This window comes from Macaca fascicularis, chromosome 16, assembly GCF_037993035.2.
Source record: "Macaca fascicularis isolate 582-1 chromosome 16, T2T-MFA8v1.1".
In the NCBI taxonomy this organism is placed as follows: domain Eukaryota; kingdom Metazoa; phylum Chordata; class Mammalia; order Primates; family Cercopithecidae; genus Macaca; species Macaca fascicularis.
In genome coordinates, this window is record NC_088390.1 from 82,153,043 (window position 1) to 82,170,717 (window position 17,675).

A 17,675-nucleotide genomic window follows, 5' to 3' on the forward strand; every position below is an offset into this window, starting at 1 on the left:
TAAACAAATTAGCTTGGCGTAGTGGTGTGCACCTAGAGTCCCAGCCACTCCGGAGACTGAGGTGGGAGGATCACTTGAGCCCAGGGGGTCTGGGCCGCAGCAAGCTGTGATCACACCACTGCACAGCGCCTGGGCCATGGAATGAGACCCTGCCCCTCAACAACAAAAGAAAAGGCTGTTGTTTATCTGAAATTCAAATGTAACTAGGCATCTGCATTTTATCCGGCAACCCGACAGCCAGAGAGGCTGAGGTCATGTTGTCACCACGCAATAGGAATTCTCCCATCAGACCCTGGCCCTTTGGCTTCAGCCTCAGTTCCAACTAATATGCAGGTGCTTCTGGAAGAGGTGGGCCAGTTAGTTCCTCTCAGCCCTCAGCCTCCCCACTGGGAGAAGGCCTGCCAGGAAGATGAGAGAGGAGTGAGATACTCAGGGTATGGTGTGGAGATGGGGCGGGGAGCAAATGTTCTCATGTGGAATGTTCCCTGAGCTGCCAAGGGAGAAAGGGGCAGACCAACTCCCTCCTCCTTCTGTTCCTCCAGTGACTCTCCTGGGTCCTCCGCCAAGCTTGGCAGGATGCTCTATGTGGCAGCAATGGGGCACCAGGTGTCCGGAGACGCGGGTGGGCAGGTCTGAGTTGAATGCGCTGGGCAGAGCGCCCTGGGTGTTTAAGTGGGTCTCTGTCGCCCCCTGGTGGCGAAGCAGGATCTGAATGGTTGCCCTGACCCGGCTTGACCCATTAGATGAGCTGGACCGGAGCCTCACGAGTCAGATGGTGTCATCACAGCCACCCTCTCACGGTGACCTGGGCGCCCCGCAGAACCCCAACGCTAAGGCCGCTGGGTCCAGGAAGATCCATTTCAACTGGCTGCCCCCTTCTGGCAAGCCAATGGGGTACAGGGTAAGGCGGGGGGCTGAGGGCCACGGCAGGTGGATGGGCGGTCTGGTACCAGCCCTCACGGAAGAGGTGGGCCGTTTGAGGCCAGGGCCCGCTGAGAGAGAGCAGACAGTGGAACCTAGCACAGGTGGTCAGAGGGAAACCCGGTCTGTGCTGGGGAAGAGGGAAGACCCATTCCCGAGCTTATTAGACATTTGTCCTCCTTCCTAAAATGGGGCCCCCTCCCACCCCCGCATGGGAGACACCCCCACCTGCTCTGCCCCAGTCCCGATGTGTGCCCATGGCAGATCTTTCAGCCCCTCCCTCAGGCCTTAGTGTCTCTCATCTGTGCAAAGAGAACAGTAAGGGCAGAGGTCAGCAGAGGGACAGGCAGCTTGGGTGCTTGCTGCTCCCTGCTGACCAGGACCCCTGTCCCTGGGGGCAGGTAAAGTACTGGATTCAGGGTGACTCTGAGTCCGAAGCCCACCTGCTCGACAGCAAGGTGCCCTCAGTGGAGCTCACCAACCTGTACCCGTATTGCGACTATGAGATGAAGGTGTGCGCCTACGGGGCTCAGGGCGAGGGACCCTACAGCTCCCTAGTGTCCTGCCGCACCCACCAGGAAGGTGAGGCCTCGCCATGTCTGTCCATTTGTCCCCTGGCTGCCCTGATGCCAGTGTGCCCAGCCCTCCCCTCTGCCACTGACAGCACTCTTCCTGTATCCCCCGCTCCCTAGTGCCCAGCGAGCCAGGGCGTCTGGCCTTCAATGTCGTCTCCTCCACGGTGACCCAGCTGAGCTGGGCCGAGCCGGCTGAGACCAACGGTGAGATCACAGCCTACGAGGTCTGCTATGGCCTGGTCAACGACGACAACCGTAAGAACCACATCTTCCTTCCTGCCCGCAGAGAGAACAGCCATGGAAGGGAGGGGACAAAGCGGGAGGGAGCTCTGGGTCACTTCCTGGACCTGCTGTGCAGGGCACTCGAGGCCTTCATCCTGGTTATTGGATAAGCCTGAGGCATCGTTAGGGTTTTGGCCAGATTTTGGGCTGGGTTGCATTCTTTTTTTTTTTTTTTTTTTGAGACAGAGTCTTGCTCTGTCGCCCAGGCTGGGGTGCAGTGGCCGGATCTCAGCTCACTGCAAGCTCCGCCTCCCGGGTTTAGACCATTCTCCTGCCTCAGCCTCCTGAGTAGCTGGGACTACAGGCGCCCGCCACCTCACCCGTCTAGTTTTTTTGTATTTTTTAGTAGAGACGGGGTTTCACCGTGTTAGCCAGGATGGTCTCGATCTCCTGACCTCGTGATCCGCCCGTCTCGGCCTCCCAAAGTGCTGGGATTACAGGCTTGAGCCACCGCGCCCGGCCTGGGCTGGGTTGCATTCTAAGACCAAACCCAGAAGGTTGCAGGGTGGGTGGTTACCTATGTGGAGTGGGGTCACAGGTTCAGGGGTACCCCTCCCCATGCAGGTAACCAGGGAGCTCACACTTGCATGGTTTTCTTAGGGCAAGAAGAAAGTTACTGGATTTAGCAAACAGAAATACAGGAGGCTCTGAATTTCAGATAGCACTTTAAAATATTATTTTGTACATTGAGAGGCTGAGGCAGGTGGACTGCTTGAGGTCAGGAGTTCAAGACCAGCCTGGCTAACATGGTGAAACCCTGTTTCTACTAAAAATTAGCCAGGCATGGTGGCTCATGCCTGTAGTCCCAGCTAGTCAGGAGGCTGAGGCAAAAGAATTGCTTGAATCCAGAAGGCTCAGGTTGCAGTGAACCGAGATCATGTCACCGCACTCCAGCCTGGGTGACAGAGCCAGACTCCGCCGCAAAAAAAAAAAAAAAAAAAAAAAAAAAAAAGATTATTTTATACTGTGTTTTATCTGGCAGCCTGAGATCAGAGTGCCTGGCAGAACAGTTATTTCTCCAGTCCTGGAAGGGGGGCGGGGTGAGCAACCCCCTATGCGTGCCCTTGCCTCGTGTGGAGGCACCGTGGATATATAGGTAGAGGTGGCATCGAGGCCAACTTGATGTTGACTCCAGCCTTGGCTCTGCCACTTACTCAGCAGAGTCCCTTGGAGGGCTGGTGACACATGTCCACACCAGTCATGCTGACGCTCGGGGCTCCACAGGCAGCAATTCAGCAGTGGCTGGCTTCGCCTTGCTCCCCAGCCCCTGGGTGCTATCCAGGGGATGCACAACTGTCCTACTGTGTCAGGGCTGGTGCTGGGACCAGGCTGGGACCTGGGTGACCCTCTGAAGCACTCTCCCTGCCCCAGGACCTATCGGGCCCATGAAGAAGGTGCTGGTTGACAATCCTAAGAACCGGATGCTGCTCATTGAGAACCTTCGGGAGTCCCAGCCCTACCGCTACACGGTGAAGGCGCGCAACGGGGCCGGCTGGGGGCCCGAGCGGGAGGCCATCATCAACCTGGCCACCCAACCCAAGCGGCCCATGTCCAGTGAGTGGTGGGCAGGGAGGTGAGGGGCAGACGGGGTAGGGGGACAGAGGGCAGCAGCCAGGGCCCTGGCTCACTCCCCCACCCTGCAGTCCCCATCATCCCTGACATCCCCATCGTGGACGCCCAGAGCGGGGAGGACTACGACAGCTTCCTTATGTACAGCGATGATGTTCTACGCTCTCCATCTGGCAGCCAGAGGCCCAGCGTCTCTGATGACACCGGTGAGTGGAGACCTGGGACCCACAAGAAGACAGTGGGGGTCTTGGGTACAGAGGGAGTCCACTGGGTCCAGAGAGAGGGCAAAGGGGCCAGCAACTAGAGGACATGGAGGTTAAGACAGCCTTGGACAGATGCAATGGTGTGCACATCTGTGCACGGGGCACAGGAACCAGTGCCTGGGGGACAGACACACACAGCCTTGTGCAAGCACACACGAGTTCATGCCCACGGGACCATGAAGAAACACAACTTCACAACTTGAAGGTTGAGCAGCTCTGCCATGCACACAGGACACTCAGGCCACCCCCCGGGGCCAGGCCCAGAAGCCCTGGGCAGCCACCAGGTGGCCACCTGGCAGGGGTAGGGGAGCCAAGGAGACAAGAACACCCCCCAACGGCTCTGTCCTTCCTCCTTGATTCCCAGAACAAAGTGGTGCAGAGCCCTTAGCTGGGCCTCCTGAGTGCTCAGTGTCAGCTCTGGCTCCACCTGTGGGACATCAGATGAATCACTTATCCTCTCCTTGTGTCAGTTTTCTGCTCTGTATAATGGGATACCAATCACACAGTACCATGAGTGGAAAAGCCTCCGGGGCACGTATATCATTTGTATTTTCTTCCGTCCCTGCCTATGCCTCAAGCTGCCCCCAGTGGACACATACTGGCCCCCACGGGGCTGAGCTTGGGCTTAAGGAGCCATTTTGAGGGGTTCAGGTGGAGCGCAGCTGGTGTGACTCTGGAACCCCAGCTCAGCTGCTTCTGACACTACCTGCGAAGCGCTCGGTGGCTTGCGGAACAGTCCCTGGGAGGCAGGCAGGGGCGAGAGTCCTCTCTCCATTGTACAAATGGGAAACTGAGTCTCAGAGAGGTTAAGTAAGGCAAGGGAGACCTCACAGCTGGTGACAGAGCCCAGGCTTCCCCCAGGTCTCCTGGCGGGTCAGGGGGTCTCTCCTCCCCAGCTGTGCCAAGGCTGCACTTGCTCATCTGGAAAGCCTCCAGCCGCGCGAGGGTTTCACCTGCCGCAGGCCTTCCCCATCCGGCCTTGCGCATCTACCCTCGCAGCTCCCTGCGATTCCGGGGGCTGGAGACAGGCTCCCCTCGCAGCGCCTCCGGCCTTCCCCTGCCTGGCCCTGCTCGGCCTGGCGCTCCTAGGCGGTGCCAACGCGGCCCTTCGTTGTTCCCAAGGCTGCGGCTGGAAGTTCGAGCCCCTGCTGGGGGAGGAGCTGGACCTGCGGCGCGTCACGTGGCGGCTGCCCCCGGAGCTCATCCCGCGCCTGTCGGCCAGCAGCGGGCGCTCCTCCGACGCCGAGGCGCCCCACGGGCCCCCGGAGGACGGCGGCGCGGGCGGGAAGGGGGGCAGCCTGCCCCGCAGTGCGACACCCGGGCCCCCCGGAGGTGACAGGCTCACCCGCCGCGCCCCGATCCGCGCCCAACCAGCCTCACTCATGCCCGCGGGCCTGGGGGCCTGGGGTGGGTGTCTGCGCTGCCTCGGGGCCCCAGTTTCAGCCAGGCTGGGGCCTTGGCGGCTGGGGACACAGCTGCTCAGAGGCAGGGCCAAGTGCCAGAGGACACCCGAGGCAGGCGCTTGGGCCCTTATGGTGCCTGCCTGGCCAGGGGGTGCAAATTCAGAAGTCTGCTCGGGGAGCGGACCCTGGCACCCAAGTAGACTGCTCAGGGGCCTCAAAGGACAGGAGGGAAGGCTTTGGGATTTCCCCAAGGCAGGACTGACTGCAGGGGCAGCAAATCCCCCACCACTGCCAGGGTGGGCTGTGCTCATACCGATATAGTGGCCAGCCAGAGGACATGGGCTGTGGAAGCCTGGGTGGCCCTTGGGCTCCTCCGGGGACAGAGGGCCTCTGTCCCTAGTGGTTTGAGGGAAACTGGTTGTATTTAAGCAAAAGCCACCCAGAGGGTGGGTGACCAGGAATGCGCAGGGCCAACCTGCTCCTTGGGGCCTGGGTCTGGGGCAGGCCTGACTAAGGGACCCTGCTCTCCCCTTGCAGAGCACCTAGTGAATGGCCGGATGGACTTTGCCTTCCCGGGCAGTGCCAACTCCCTGCACAGGATGACCACGACCGGTGCCGCTGCCTATGGAACCCACCTGAGCCCCCACGTGCCCCACCGCGGACTAAGCACATCCTCCACCCTCACACGGGACTACCACTCGCTGACCCGCTCAGAACACTCACACTCGACCACACTGCCCAGGGACTACTCCACCCTCACCTCCGTCTCCTCCCACGGTGAGTGACCTCAGCCAACCCTGCCTCGCCCACTAACCCTTCCTCTCTTCCAGCTCTTGGAGCCTCGGGCTTCTGCCTGCTGTCCCGACGGTCCATTCTCCAACACACACACATGCATACACACACGCACACATGCATGCACACACGCACGCATGCACACTTATGCATGCACACTCCTTGATCCTCTCACTCTTGTTTTGTCCTGCCCTAGGCCTCCCTCCCATCTGGGAACACGGGAGGAGCAGGCTTCCGCTGTCCTGGGCTCTGGGGTCCCGGAGTCGGGCTCAGATGAAAGGGTTCCCCCCTTCCAGGGGCCCACGAGACTCTATAATCCTGGCTGGGAGGCCAGCAGCGCCCTCCTGGGGCCCAGGTAGTACAGGGGTGGCCATCCTGTCTCCACAGCTGTCCTGCTCCATCTGTCATCCAGCTGTCATCCAGCCACCATAGCAGCCGCCAGCTGTGCCCACTGCTTCCCCTCCATTCCATCCACAGGACCCCCGCCTGCCCACAGGCGCTAACCACCTGCCCTACCATCAGTGCTGATGCCTAACACTGCCTCTGCCCTTCCAGGGGGCGGGGCTATGGCTGGGGCAGGAGAGGGGCCAGGCCAGCTGAGGAATTGAGGGGGTGGGGCTGGCAGGCTCACAGGGCTCACCCTCTCTTGGCACAGGCAGGGCCCGCACCCTCCTGGAGGATGTGCGGTAGGTGCTGGGCAGCCTGGATAGGGTGTTGCAGGGTGAGTTGTCCAGCCGGTGATCAGCGTAGACATGCCAGCTGAGGGAGGGAGGTCAGGGGGCAGCACTGTGACTCCCACTGAGACCCCAGGCCCTGCATCTCTGACTGACTGCAGCCTCCTGTCCCCAGACTCTCGCCTGACCGCTGGTGTGCCCGACACGCCCACCCGCCTGGTATTCTCTGCCCTGGGACCCACATCTCTCAGAGTGAGCTGGCAGGAGCCACGGTGCGAGCGGCCGCTGCAGGGCTACAGCGTGGAGTACCAGCTGCTGAACGGCGGTGAGACATGGTGGCTGCTGGGCTGTGGGGTGCAGCCCCGTGAGGCCTGGCCCCAGGGTGACACATAGGGCACCAGCTGTGTCAGAACCCACCCGAATCCCTTGAGCGCTAAAGCCCCCCTCCAGCCCGAGAGGGTCTCCCACCCCACTTCTTTGCCTCCCCTCTTCTGACGTCTCACCCATCTCCCTGGGCCTCTCTCCTGGTCATTCTCTGCTAGGTTTTGCCTAACAAGGCCTCTTTGGGCTGGGATCCTAGGGCCTCTGCTGGCCTGAGATGCCTTTGGGGGGAACGAGGAAGTTTCACTTCCCTGGGCAGGCACATTCAAAGCAGCATGACCAGGGCGCAGGATTTTACCCAAACATGAGTGGGATTACAGGCTCCACTCTTTTTTTTTTTTTTTTTGAGACGGAGTCTCACGCTGTTGCCCAGGCTGGAGTGCAGTGGCGCGATCTCGGCTCACTGCAAGCTCCGCCTCCCGGGTTCCCGCCATTCTCCTGCCTCAGCCTCCTGAGTAGCTGGGACTACAGGCGCCCGCCACCGCGCCCGGCTAATTTTTTGTATTTTTAGTAGAGACGGGGTTTCACTGTGGTCTCGATCTCCTGACCTTGTGATCCGCCCGCCTCGGCCTCCCAAAGTGCTGGGATTACAGGCTTGAGCCACCGCGCCCGGCCTCAGGCTCCACTCTTGTATAGTACACAACCTGAACAACCAGCCATACCATACTGTACCCAACCTGTACCCAAACCACAGCTAGTCCTGGGTGGGTGATAACCAGGTCTCGATGGCAGCTTAGGGAAGAGGGGGATCAGGCCAGGGGTGGGAGTAACACTGCACTACTCTCTGCCCCCACCTGACCCCTCAGGCGAGCTACATCGGCTCAACATCCCCAACCCTGCCCAGACCTCGGTGGTGGTGGAAGACCTCCTGCCCAACCACTCCTATGTGTTCCGCGTGCGGGCCCAGAGCCAGGAAGGCTGGGGCCGAGAGCGTGAGGGTGTCATCACCATCGAATCCCAGGTGCACCCGCAGAGCCCACTCTGTCCCCTGCCAGGTGAGTTGCCTCCCCTAGCCCCACAGCTGCCCCCATCATGCCCACCACCCACCCACACGCTGACGCTCTTCCTCTACTGCCCCCAGGCTCCGCCTTCACTTTGAGCACTCCCAGCGCCCCAGGTCCGCTGGTGTTCACTGCCCTGAGCCCAGACTCGCTGCAGCTGAGCTGGGAGCGGCCACGGAGGCCCAATGGGGATATCGTCGGCTACCTGGTGACCTGTGAGATGGCCCAAGGAGGAGGTGCTGCCCGCCCCGGGGGCAGGGGTGGCCAGGGGAGGGGTAGAGAGGGGCCACAGAGGCTGAAGGCATCTTCTCTGCTCAGGGCCAGCCACTACATTCCGGGTGGATGGCGACAGCCCCGAGAGCCGGCTGACCGTGCCGGGCCTCAGCGAGAACGTGCCCTACAAGTTCAAGGTGCAGGCCAGGACCACTGAGGGCTTCGGGCCAGAGCGCGAGGGCATCATCACCATAGAGTCCCAGGATGGAGGTAGGCACCTGTCCTTTCCTTCACCTCCCACTCCTCCTCGGGCCGTGCCTTCTCCTGGCACCACCCTCTGACCAGCCAATCTGCCCACTCCAGGCCCCTTCCCACAGCTGGGCAGCCATGCCGGGCTCTTCCAGCACCCACTGCAAAGTGAGTACAGCAGCATCACCACCACCCACACCAGCGCCACCGAGCCCTTCCTAGTGGGTGAGCACTGAGGGCCAGGGGGTCCCGGCTCTCCCAGGACAGGGAGCTAGCAGAGGGAGAGGGGCAGACCCCAGGCCAGGTCATCTAATGCCTCCTCCTCCACAGATGGGCTGACCCTGGGGGCCCAGCACCTGGAGGCAGGCGGCTCCCTCACCCGGCATGTGACCCAGGAGTTTGTGAGCCGGACGCTGACCACCAGCGGAACCCTCAGCACCCAGGTGGACCAACAGTTCTTCCAAACCTGATCCCACCCTGCCTCACCCCCGCCATGTCCCACTAGGCATCCTTCCAACTCCTCTCCCAGAGCCTCCTCAGCTACTCCATCCTTGCACCCCTGGCCGCCCAGCCCACCCACATGCACAGAGCAGGGGCTAGGTGTCTCCTGGGAGGCATGAAGGGGGCAAGGACCCCCTCTCTGGGCCCAAACCTATTTGTAACCAAAGAGCTGGGAGCAGCACAAGGACCCAGCCTTTGTTCTGCACTTAATAAACAGTTTTGCTACTGCTAGGCCCTGCCTTGCCCATTCTTCTGGGGCCTGAGAGGTGCTCGCCGAGGGTGGGGGAGCGGTTCTGACATCCCCCATTCTCTGACACCCAAGCATACACCCACCTCTAGAGGCAGGCAGGTACCACGTTGGAGGCACAAGTTTATTGAGCACCCAGATACGGAAGGTGGCACCAGGCACAGAGCCATGGGACTGGCCTGCAGGCCCTGCACCCTCGCCGTGTGCTGTCCTGGGGCCTCCTCACAAGCGCAACACCTTGGCTCCATCGGCCGCTTGAGAGAGGTAGAAGGTGGCAGTCCCGCCATAGTGCTCCTGTGAGAGGCAGGCTGGGGGTGAGTGGCAGGGCCCCGGGAAGCCGCCGCTCCTGCCCGCCCAGGCCCTGGTGCCCACCCACCTGGATGTGCTGCATGGCGTGGGGAGCGGCAGAGGCCTCCAGCAGTGTCACCGTGCAGCCACCGAAGCCACCTCCCGTCATGCGGCTGCCATAAACCCCAGGCACAGCGAGTGCGGCCTCCACCAGCTGGTCCAGCTCCGGGCAGCTCACCTCATAGTCGTCTCTGCAGAGAGGATATCGAAGGGGTGGGCCTGGGGCCGGCCTGCGCCTGGCAGGAGCGGGGCGCCCAGAGAGCCTCACCTGAGTGAGCGGTGGCTCTCCACCATGAGGCGGCCAAAGGCTCTGTAGTCACCGCGTCTCAGGGCGGCCGCTGCCTGGGCCGTGCGCTGAATCTCCCCCACCACGTGCCGGGCCCGCCGGAAGCCCTCTTTGCTCACCAGTTCCCGGGCAGCTGGGGAGGAAAAAGGAGTCAGCAGCCACCTTCTCACTGCCTGGGACCGCGACGCCTGTGAGGGCCGGCAGGCGGTGATGGCAGTGGCCCTGGCTGGACAGTGAAGGGTGGGAGGCTGCGGGGGCAGCAGCCTGGCTCTCTCAGACATGGGTCTGAAGAGCCCCTTTATCACAGTGCCTCCTCCCCCAACTGTAAAATGGGACACCTTGGTCCTTCAGGGAGCACTGAGGGTGAAACACTCCACGCTTCCCAAGGTGAGTGCTGCCCTCAAGAGGCCCCCACAACAGGAGGAGAAATTCTGCTGAGCTACATGGAGCCTGGAGGACTGGGACTCCAGAAGAGGGGGCAGGAGCAGCCAGGGACCAGCAGGCCATCCCATCTGGCTGGAGCTGAGGCTGGAGGGGTACCTGGGTCAGTACCGGTACTGACTCAGTGTACTGCGCCCAGCCAAACCCGCAGGTTTAAGGGGGAAGCTTATTATAGGTGGCATGGCGGGATAGAGGGGCAAGTAGATGCAAAGGACTAAGAAATGAATGAGCGGGCGCGGTGGCTCACGCCTGTCATCCCAGCACTTTGGGAGGCCGAGGCGGGCGGATTGCCTGAGGTCAGGAGCTCCAGACCAGCCTGGCCAACATGGCGAAACCCCGTCTCTAATAAAAATACAAAAATTAGCCAGGCATCGTGGCAGGCACCTGTAATCCCAGCTACTCAGGAGGCTGAGGCAGGAGAATTGCTTCAACCTGGGAGGCAGAGGGTGCGGTGAGTGGAGGTCATGCCACTGCACTCCAGCCTGGGTGACAGAGTGAGGCTCCCTCTCAAAAAAAAAAAAAAAAAAGAAAGAAATGAATGGAAATGAGAGAGTGGGCAGTGTTTTAGGCGGGAAGAAAACTGAGCATGTCTTGGAGGCTGAGGGAAGGAGCCAGGCAGCCAGGCAGGGGATGGAAGGAGAGGGATTGGGGCTTCTAGGGCAGGACTCTGGAGGAGACAGGGCAAGCTGCTCCTAGGCAGGAGACCTGGAGGAGGGGCAAGGGGAGGCTGGGGTGGGGAGGAGGGCCCAACTTGTTCCAGTGTGAAAACCTTGGCCAAGATCATCTGCACGGAGCAGGCAGGGCAGGGCTGAGCGCTGCTCTGGAGAACGTGACACAGTTCACAAAGAAAAAGGACAGGGAGGTCCCTCGGAGCTGTCTGATGTCCCTGAGATAGGCACACCTACACTGCCAGGAAGGAACAACTCAGTGTGGGCAGCATGGCCAGGCAGTCAAGGGCATGGGCCCTGGAGCTAATCTGTCCAGATAGGGTTCAGATCCCAGCACTGCCTCTCACTGTAGATTCCCCCATCAAAAATATGAGAATTATGGTAACAGAATGTGCTTTACAGAGTTTTGGGGGGAATTAAATAATATTGATATGACCTTAAAACTGTCCAATAGACTATCTTCCTGGCCATGGGTAGCAGGAGCTTTAAGGATACTTGTATCTTTTTTATTTTGGAGACAGGGTCTCACTCTGTGGCCCAGGTTGGAGTGCAGTGGTGCAATCACAGCTCACTGCAGCCTCAACCTCCTGGGCTCAAGCGATCCTCCCACCCCAGCCTCCTTAGTAGCTAGGACTACAGGCACACACCACCACGCCTGGTTTAATTTTTGTATTTTTTTAGAGATGGGGTTTCACCATGTTGCCCAGGCTGGTCTCGAATTCCTGAGCTCAATCAAGCTGCCCACCTTGGCCTCCTAAAGTGCTGGGATTACAGGCACAGACGTGAGCCACCGCACCCAGCCTAGAATATTTGTGTCTCTTGACTCTATAATCCTACTCCTAAGAATCCATTCCTAAGAAACTATTAAGAGAATGCAGATAGGACAGGCGTGGTGACTCACGCCTGTGCCTGTAATCCCAGCACTTTGGAAGGCCGAGACAGGCGGATCACTTGAGGTCAGGAGTCCAAAACCAGCCTGGCCAATATAGTGAAACCCCATCTCTACTAAAAATACACACACACAAAAAAATTAGCTGGCTGTGGTGGCATGCGCCTGTAGTCCCAGCTACTCGAGAGGCTGAGGCAGGAGAATTGCTTGAACCCTGAAGACAGAGGTTGCCGTGAATCGAGATTATGCCACTGTGCTCCAGCCTGGGCTACAGAGCAAGACTCAGTCTCAAATAAAAAAAAGAGAATGCAGATAAACCGGGTGCCTTTAGTCGCAGCTACCCAGGAGACTAGGTGAGATGACTTGAGCCCAAGAGTTCAGGTCCAGCCTGGGCAGCATAGCAGAACCCATCTCTTTAAAAAATAAAAAAAGATGGCCAGGCGCAGTGGCTCATGCCTATAATCCCAGCACTTTGGGAGGCTGAGGCTGGCGGATCACGAGGTCAGGAGTTCAAGACCAGCCTGACCAACATGGTGAAACTTCATCTCTACTAAAATTACAAAAATTAGCCGGGCATGGTGGCGCATGCCTCTAATATCAGCGACTCAGGAGGCTGAGGCAGGAGAATCACTTGAACCTGGGAGGCAGAGGTTGCAGTGAGCGAGATCGTGCCACTGCACTCCAGCCTGGGTGACAGAGCGAGACTCCGTCTCAAATAAATAAATAAATAAATAAATAAATAAATATAAAAAATTATTTAAAAAGTTCATCACAGGCCGGGCGCGGTGGCTCACGCCTGTAATCCCAGCACTTTGGGAGGCCGAGGCGGGCGGATCACAAGGTCAGGAGATCGAGACCACGGTGAAACCCCGTCTCTACTAAAAATACAAAAAATTAGCCGGGCGCGGTTGTGGGCGCCTGTAGTCCCAGCTACTCGGGAGGCTGAGGCAGGAGAATGGCGTGAACCCGGGAGGCGGAGCTTGCAGTGAGCCGAGATCGCGCCACTGCACTCCAGCCTGGGCAACAGAGCGAGACTCCGTCTCAAAAAAAAAAAAAAAAAAAAAAAAAAAAAAGTTCATCACAGTGTGAGGTGTATCAGAAAATAGTTAAGTAAATGACAGGGCACCTGAATGCTGAAATATTATGGAGCTTTAAAGAGCCACACTGAGGCCAGGCGCGGTGGCTCACACCTGTAATCCCAGCACATTGGGAGGCCAAGGCAGGCAGATCACGAGGTCAGGGTTCGAGACCAGCCTGGTCAACGTGAAACCCCGTCTCTACTAAAAATATAAAACTTGACTGGGCATGGTGGTGGGTGCCAGTAATCCCAGCTACTCAGGAAGCTGAGGCAGGAGAATCATTTGAACCCAGGAGGCGGAGGTTGCAGTGAGCTGAGATGGTGCCACTGCACGCCAGCCTGGGCAACAGAGCGAGACTCTCTCTCATAAAAAAAAGAAAAAGCCACACTGAGATGGGCCTTTTGTGGCATAAGATAGGGTTCTGAGGCCGGGCGCGGGGGCTCACGCCTGTAATCCCAGCACTTTGGGAGGCCGAGATGGGCGGATCACGAGGTCAGGAGATTGAGACCATCCTGACTAACATGGTGAAACCCTGTCTATACTAAAAATACAAAAATTAGCCGGGCGCGGTGGCGGGCACCTGTAGTCCCAGCCACACGGGAGGCTGAGGCAGGAGAATGGCGTGAACCCGGGAGGCGGAGCTTGCAGTGAGTGGAGATCGCGCCACTGCACTCCAGCCTGGGAAACAGAGTGAGACTCCGTCTCAAAAAAAAAAAAAAGATAGGGTTCTGAGATTACGTTAAGTTGAAAAAAAAAAAAAAAAAGCCGGTGCGGTGGCTCACACCTGTAATCCCAGCACTTTGGGAGGCTGAGGCAGGAGGATCACCTGAGGTCAGGCATTTGAGACCAGCCTGGCCAATATGGTGAAACCCCAGTCTCTACTAAAAATACAAAAAATTTTCCAGGCGTAGTGGCGGTGCCTGTAGTCCCAGCTACTCTGGTGGCTGAGGCAGGAGAATCGCTTGAACCTGGCAGGCAGAGGTTGCAGTGAGCTGAAACTGCACCATTGCACTCCAGCCTGGGTAACAAGACTGAAACTCTGTGTCCAAAACAAAAAACAAAACAAAACAAAAAAACATGGCAAGTAGGCTGGGCCCAGTGGCTCATGCCTATAATCCCAACACTTTGGGAGGCCAAGGCAGGAGGACCACCTGAGGCCAGAGTTCAAGATCAGCCCGGGCAACATTGCAAGACCCTGTCTTTACAAAAATAAAAATGAGCCGGGCATGGTGGCACACCTGTAATCTCAGCTACTTGGAAGGCTGAGCTGGGAGGATCCCTTGAGCCCAAGAGTTCAAATTTGCAGTAAGCTATGATCACACCACTACACTCCAGCTTGGGCAACAGAACAAGACCCTGCCTCTTAAAAAAAAAGGGGGCAGGGTGGGGGGCAAGTGATGACATATTACATATACTCAGCTTTGAAAACAGATGTGGAAAAATACTGAAAGGAAACATGTGAAAATGTCAACAGTGGCTGTCTCTGGGTAGTGGCCTTATAGCTTGTTATTTTCTACTTTGTACTTTTCTACATTTTCCACAATGGAAATATGATTTTTCTGATTAGATAAGACCATTTTAGGATTTCAAGCAGCCCTGCTGAGGTTGGAACCCTGGGTTTGCAGCGTTTGAAGGGACTGGGGAGAGCATGGCAGAAGGCCCTGGAGATCGGGATCCCAGGCAGGGTCAAGGCCACACTGAGGCGCCAGCAGGGAGCACAGCCGCCTCCAGGACAGAGCACCCCGGCAGTTCTCACCCTCTAGCTCTTCCAGCTGCACCTCCCGGAGGCTCTCCTTGCCCAGCGCCTGGGCCACTTCTTCACACTGGCGCCGCCGCACAGGGTACTCACTGGAGCCCAGGGAGTGGCGGACGTTAGAGTTGGTGATGAGCACGGCCAGCTTGGGGTCTGAGAGTGGCACCAGGCTGGTCTCCAAGGACCTGGGGTGGAGTTACAATGGGGGAGATGACAAGGCCCAGCGTGTACTTGCTGCGCCAGGCAGTGGGCATACTCCACCCAGGAGCACCTGAGTGCAGGGCGGGAGGGGACGAGGGGAGCGAGCCCAACCTGCAGTCAATGAGCAGCGCGTGGCCCTTCTGTCCCATGAGTGAGATGAACTGGTCCATGATGCCACAGGGCATCCCTGCGAAGCTGTGCTCAGCCTGCTGACACACCTGGGCGCGGGCAGCTATTGTGCCCGAGTCTGTAGTACAGGGTGAGGTGGGGAGGCTAGGGCTGGTGGGAGCAGCAGTGGCTCCAATGACACTCCAGAGATTCCCTGCCACCCCCTCCATAAGGCATAGTAGAAGCTGGGACCACCTGGAGACCTCAGGGAAGGAGGGCTGGGTCAGGGCTGCAGCCTAGCTGGTACCTGGACAGAGCTGCTGGAGGAACGTGTACATGGCCACTTCCAAGGATGCTGAGCTGGACAGGCCACCCCCCAGGGGCACTGAGCTGACCACCACTGCACTGAAGCCAGGGAGGGGGGCAGCTGCAGGGGAAAGAACAGGTGATGGTAAGAGGGGCTGCCTGGGAGGATGGCACAGGAAGGGCATGTGTCCTGGTGGGAAGGGCAGCAACGGCCTAGCAGCTGTTTCTAGGGTGCGTGCCTCAGTTGTCAGAAGCCACCAACCTGCTGGTCTAAGGGACCCACTGCCCTCCATTTTCCCACCCTCTGAGGTTGCTGGGACACTTCTAATTGTCCTCCTGGTTTAGGGCTCTGGAGGGAAAAAAGGCTAGGGTTTGAATCCTGGCTCCTCCAATCAGGTCATGGGAAACCCAGGGCAAGTTCCCGACCTTCTGGGGGCATCAGTTTCCTCATCTGTACAACGGGATGCTCCACTCTGCGAGTCTTCCCCACAGTGTATCAGACAAATGAATGGGCTCTGTGGCTGTGAGGTGGCACTCCTAGTATCGGTGAGGACTTGGCTCAGGCCTGGGCCCCATACCTGGGTAGTACTGAATCACTCCCTTCACATAGTTGGCCCACCGAGGGGTCCCAGGCTCCAGCGAGCGCTGGGCTGTGGGCAGTGGAAACTGCAGCCGCTGGGGCTCATCGGCACCCTCAGAGGTGGTGAGGAGAGACACCAGCCCGTCCTTGCGGGGGCTGCCCACCACCACCGTCACGAGCTCCAGGGCCTGGCAGGACAGACAAGCAGTGGGTGAGGCTTTCGCAGGCTGATGGAGTAAGCCCCTCCAATGGCACCGCCTCCAGCCGAGGTTCTGATGCCTCCGCAGTCATCAGGTTCTGAACTTCCAGGTTCAGCTTCGCAGGGAAGATCCTGAGGGCCAGCTGGCCTTGGGGGCTTGAGCCCTGCCCCCCTGGGTCTTCAGGGGCGGGGCGGCTGCTGCTGGAGCACAGACCTGGACTCTGCCCTGAGCTGTGGGGCAAGGGGGAGAGCTAGCCCAAAGGGAAAACAGATCACTGGAGCTCCAAAGCCTTTACATTTTGGGGTGGCCCTGGACACCCTGTACCTGTGCACTCCCCAAGCTACATATGGGGCGGAAAGCGCCCCACACTGAAAGCTGGGAGTCCTCACTCCCAAGTCGCAGCCCCGCCAAGAACCTGCTGTGACCTCCAGCAGTTCACTGGGCCTCTCTGGGCCTCAGTTTCCTCCACTGTGAATTGAACGGGCTGGGCCAGAAGGCTACGTTCGCCCAAGTCTGCAGTTGGGGCCCCACGGTGGCCAGAGGCGTGGAGTGTCCCCTTCTGCGTGGCACACAGGGCCTCAGTTTAAGGGGAACATGCTCCCAGGTTGAAGGCCAGGAGCCGCAGCCCACAGAGGGCGGGCTTGAGCGAAGAGGCGGCCGCGCACCCTCTCCCAGCCACTTCCTCGCTTCCTCCCTTCCAACGTGGGGAACAGCCCGTCCCGGGGACTCTTCCGTGCGCCGTTGCTCCAGGCGCAGCTGCCCGCCCCACATCTCCCGCGGGAAGAACTCGCCCCCAGCGCCCCCGAGGCCCGCCCTCCTCGGCGGCCGGGACAGGCGGCGGCGGGCTGGGGGCTCGCCGCGCAGCCCCTCACCATAGGCAGCACCAGGCCCTGGTTGTAGTCCGTGTGTTCCCCGATGAGGTTGACGCGGCCCGGCGCGGACACGGCCAGCTCGGGCTCGGCCCCGAACTCCTCCCGGAAGGCTCGCCGGGCCTCGGCCAGCAGCTCCGCGACTTGGGGCTGTCTCAAAGCAGCCATGACGCGCGCCTGCAGCACTGAACAGCAGCTCCGGCACAGCCCCGTCGGCGCGGGATGCTCGGGCGGGGCCACGCGCGGGGGTGCGCACATTCCCGCCAGCCCCGCCCCGCGCCCGGACGCCCCGCCCCCAGACCGCCGCCGGTTCCGCCCCCACCCGCAACTCCCGTTGGAATCCAGCTGCTGGGTGGTGGGTGGCAGGGGCTGATGGCGCCGGGTGGGATACAGCGCCCCCGATGGTGTCCTTCTCTCTGGACTTCGGGAAAAACCAATGGGCACTCACTAGACTGAGAATAGCCCTGAGTGGCACTTGGCATGACCAGGATTTCTGAGCTGCCCTTCCCTGGCGTTGGTGACTTTCTATGTGCCTCACCACCCACAACCACCCACACAGCCAGAGCAATGGAGCTGGCACCCGGTTGACCTGGGATTCCCAAGGGGATCTCCTAGGTCCCCAGGGCCAGCAGCTGTGAGAGGTCATCGGCCTCTGATCACCGGTTTCCAAGAGGGTGACCTGACACTCATTATAAGTAGGGATAAAGATAGACAAGTTTGGGCCAGGCGCAGTGGCTCACGCCTGTAATCCCAGCATTTTGGGAGGCCGAGGCGAGCGGATCACCTGAGGTCGGGAGTTCGAGACCAGCCTGACCAACAGGGAGAAACCCCATCTCTACTAAAAAATACAAAATTAGCTGGGCATGGTGGCTCATG

The 17,675-nt window shown here is 59.4% G+C and overlaps 2 protein-coding genes across 26 annotated transcripts in view; one reads left to right on the top strand and one right to left on the bottom strand.

The window, feature by feature from the left end:
- Positions 1-9,055, top strand: part of ITGB4 (integrin subunit beta 4) — a 38,907-nt gene extending 29,852 nt beyond the window's left edge. For 2 of the 24 annotated variants that reach the window (XM_045376670.2, XM_065532004.1), the window contains 14 exons: positions 744-901; positions 1,323-1,503; positions 1,614-1,751; positions 3,150-3,332; positions 3,422-3,553; positions 4,733-5,017; positions 5,551-5,790; positions 6,002-6,160; positions 6,655-6,804; positions 7,667-7,855; positions 7,942-8,097; positions 8,180-8,344; positions 8,438-8,548; positions 8,654-9,055. In XM_045376670.2, the coding sequence (XP_045232605.2) occupies positions 744-901; positions 1,323-1,503; positions 1,614-1,751; positions 3,150-3,332; positions 3,422-3,553; positions 4,733-5,017; positions 5,551-5,790; positions 6,002-6,160; positions 6,655-6,804; positions 7,667-7,855; positions 7,942-8,097; positions 8,180-8,344; positions 8,438-8,548; positions 8,654-8,793 (2,387 nt within the window). In that variant the 3' untranslated portion in view covers positions 8,794-9,055. Of the gene's footprint in view, positions 1-743; positions 902-1,322; positions 1,504-1,613; positions 1,752-3,149; positions 3,333-3,421; positions 3,554-4,732; positions 5,018-5,550; positions 5,791-6,001; positions 6,161-6,640; positions 6,805-7,666; positions 7,856-7,941; positions 8,098-8,179; positions 8,345-8,437; positions 8,549-8,653 lie in introns of all 24 variants that reach the window. The other 22 variants (XM_005584976.4, XM_074020522.1, XM_005584975.4 and 19 more) reach the window with 20 other exon arrangements.
- A 121-nt stretch (positions 9,056-9,176) lies between these two features.
- Positions 9,177-17,023, bottom strand: GALK1 (galactokinase 1). 2 transcript variants are annotated; one of them, XM_005584980.5, is made up of 8 exons: positions 16,803-17,023; positions 15,729-15,918; positions 15,152-15,271; positions 14,848-14,983; positions 14,539-14,720; positions 9,688-9,838; positions 9,448-9,610; positions 9,177-9,365 (listed from the first exon to the last, which is right to left on the bottom strand). In XM_005584980.5, exons 1-8 carry the CDS (start codon positions 16,965-16,967, stop codon positions 9,294-9,296), a joined length of 1,179 nt encoding a protein of 392 aa, XP_005585037.3. In that variant the 5' UTR covers positions 16,968-17,023; the 3' UTR covers positions 9,177-9,293. The 2 variants fall into 2 exon arrangements, with proteins under 2 accessions (XP_005585037.3, XP_073876631.1); XM_074020530.1 differs by lacking the exons at positions 14,539-14,720; positions 14,848-14,983; positions 15,152-15,271.
- Positions 17,024-17,675: the final 652 nt, after the last annotated feature.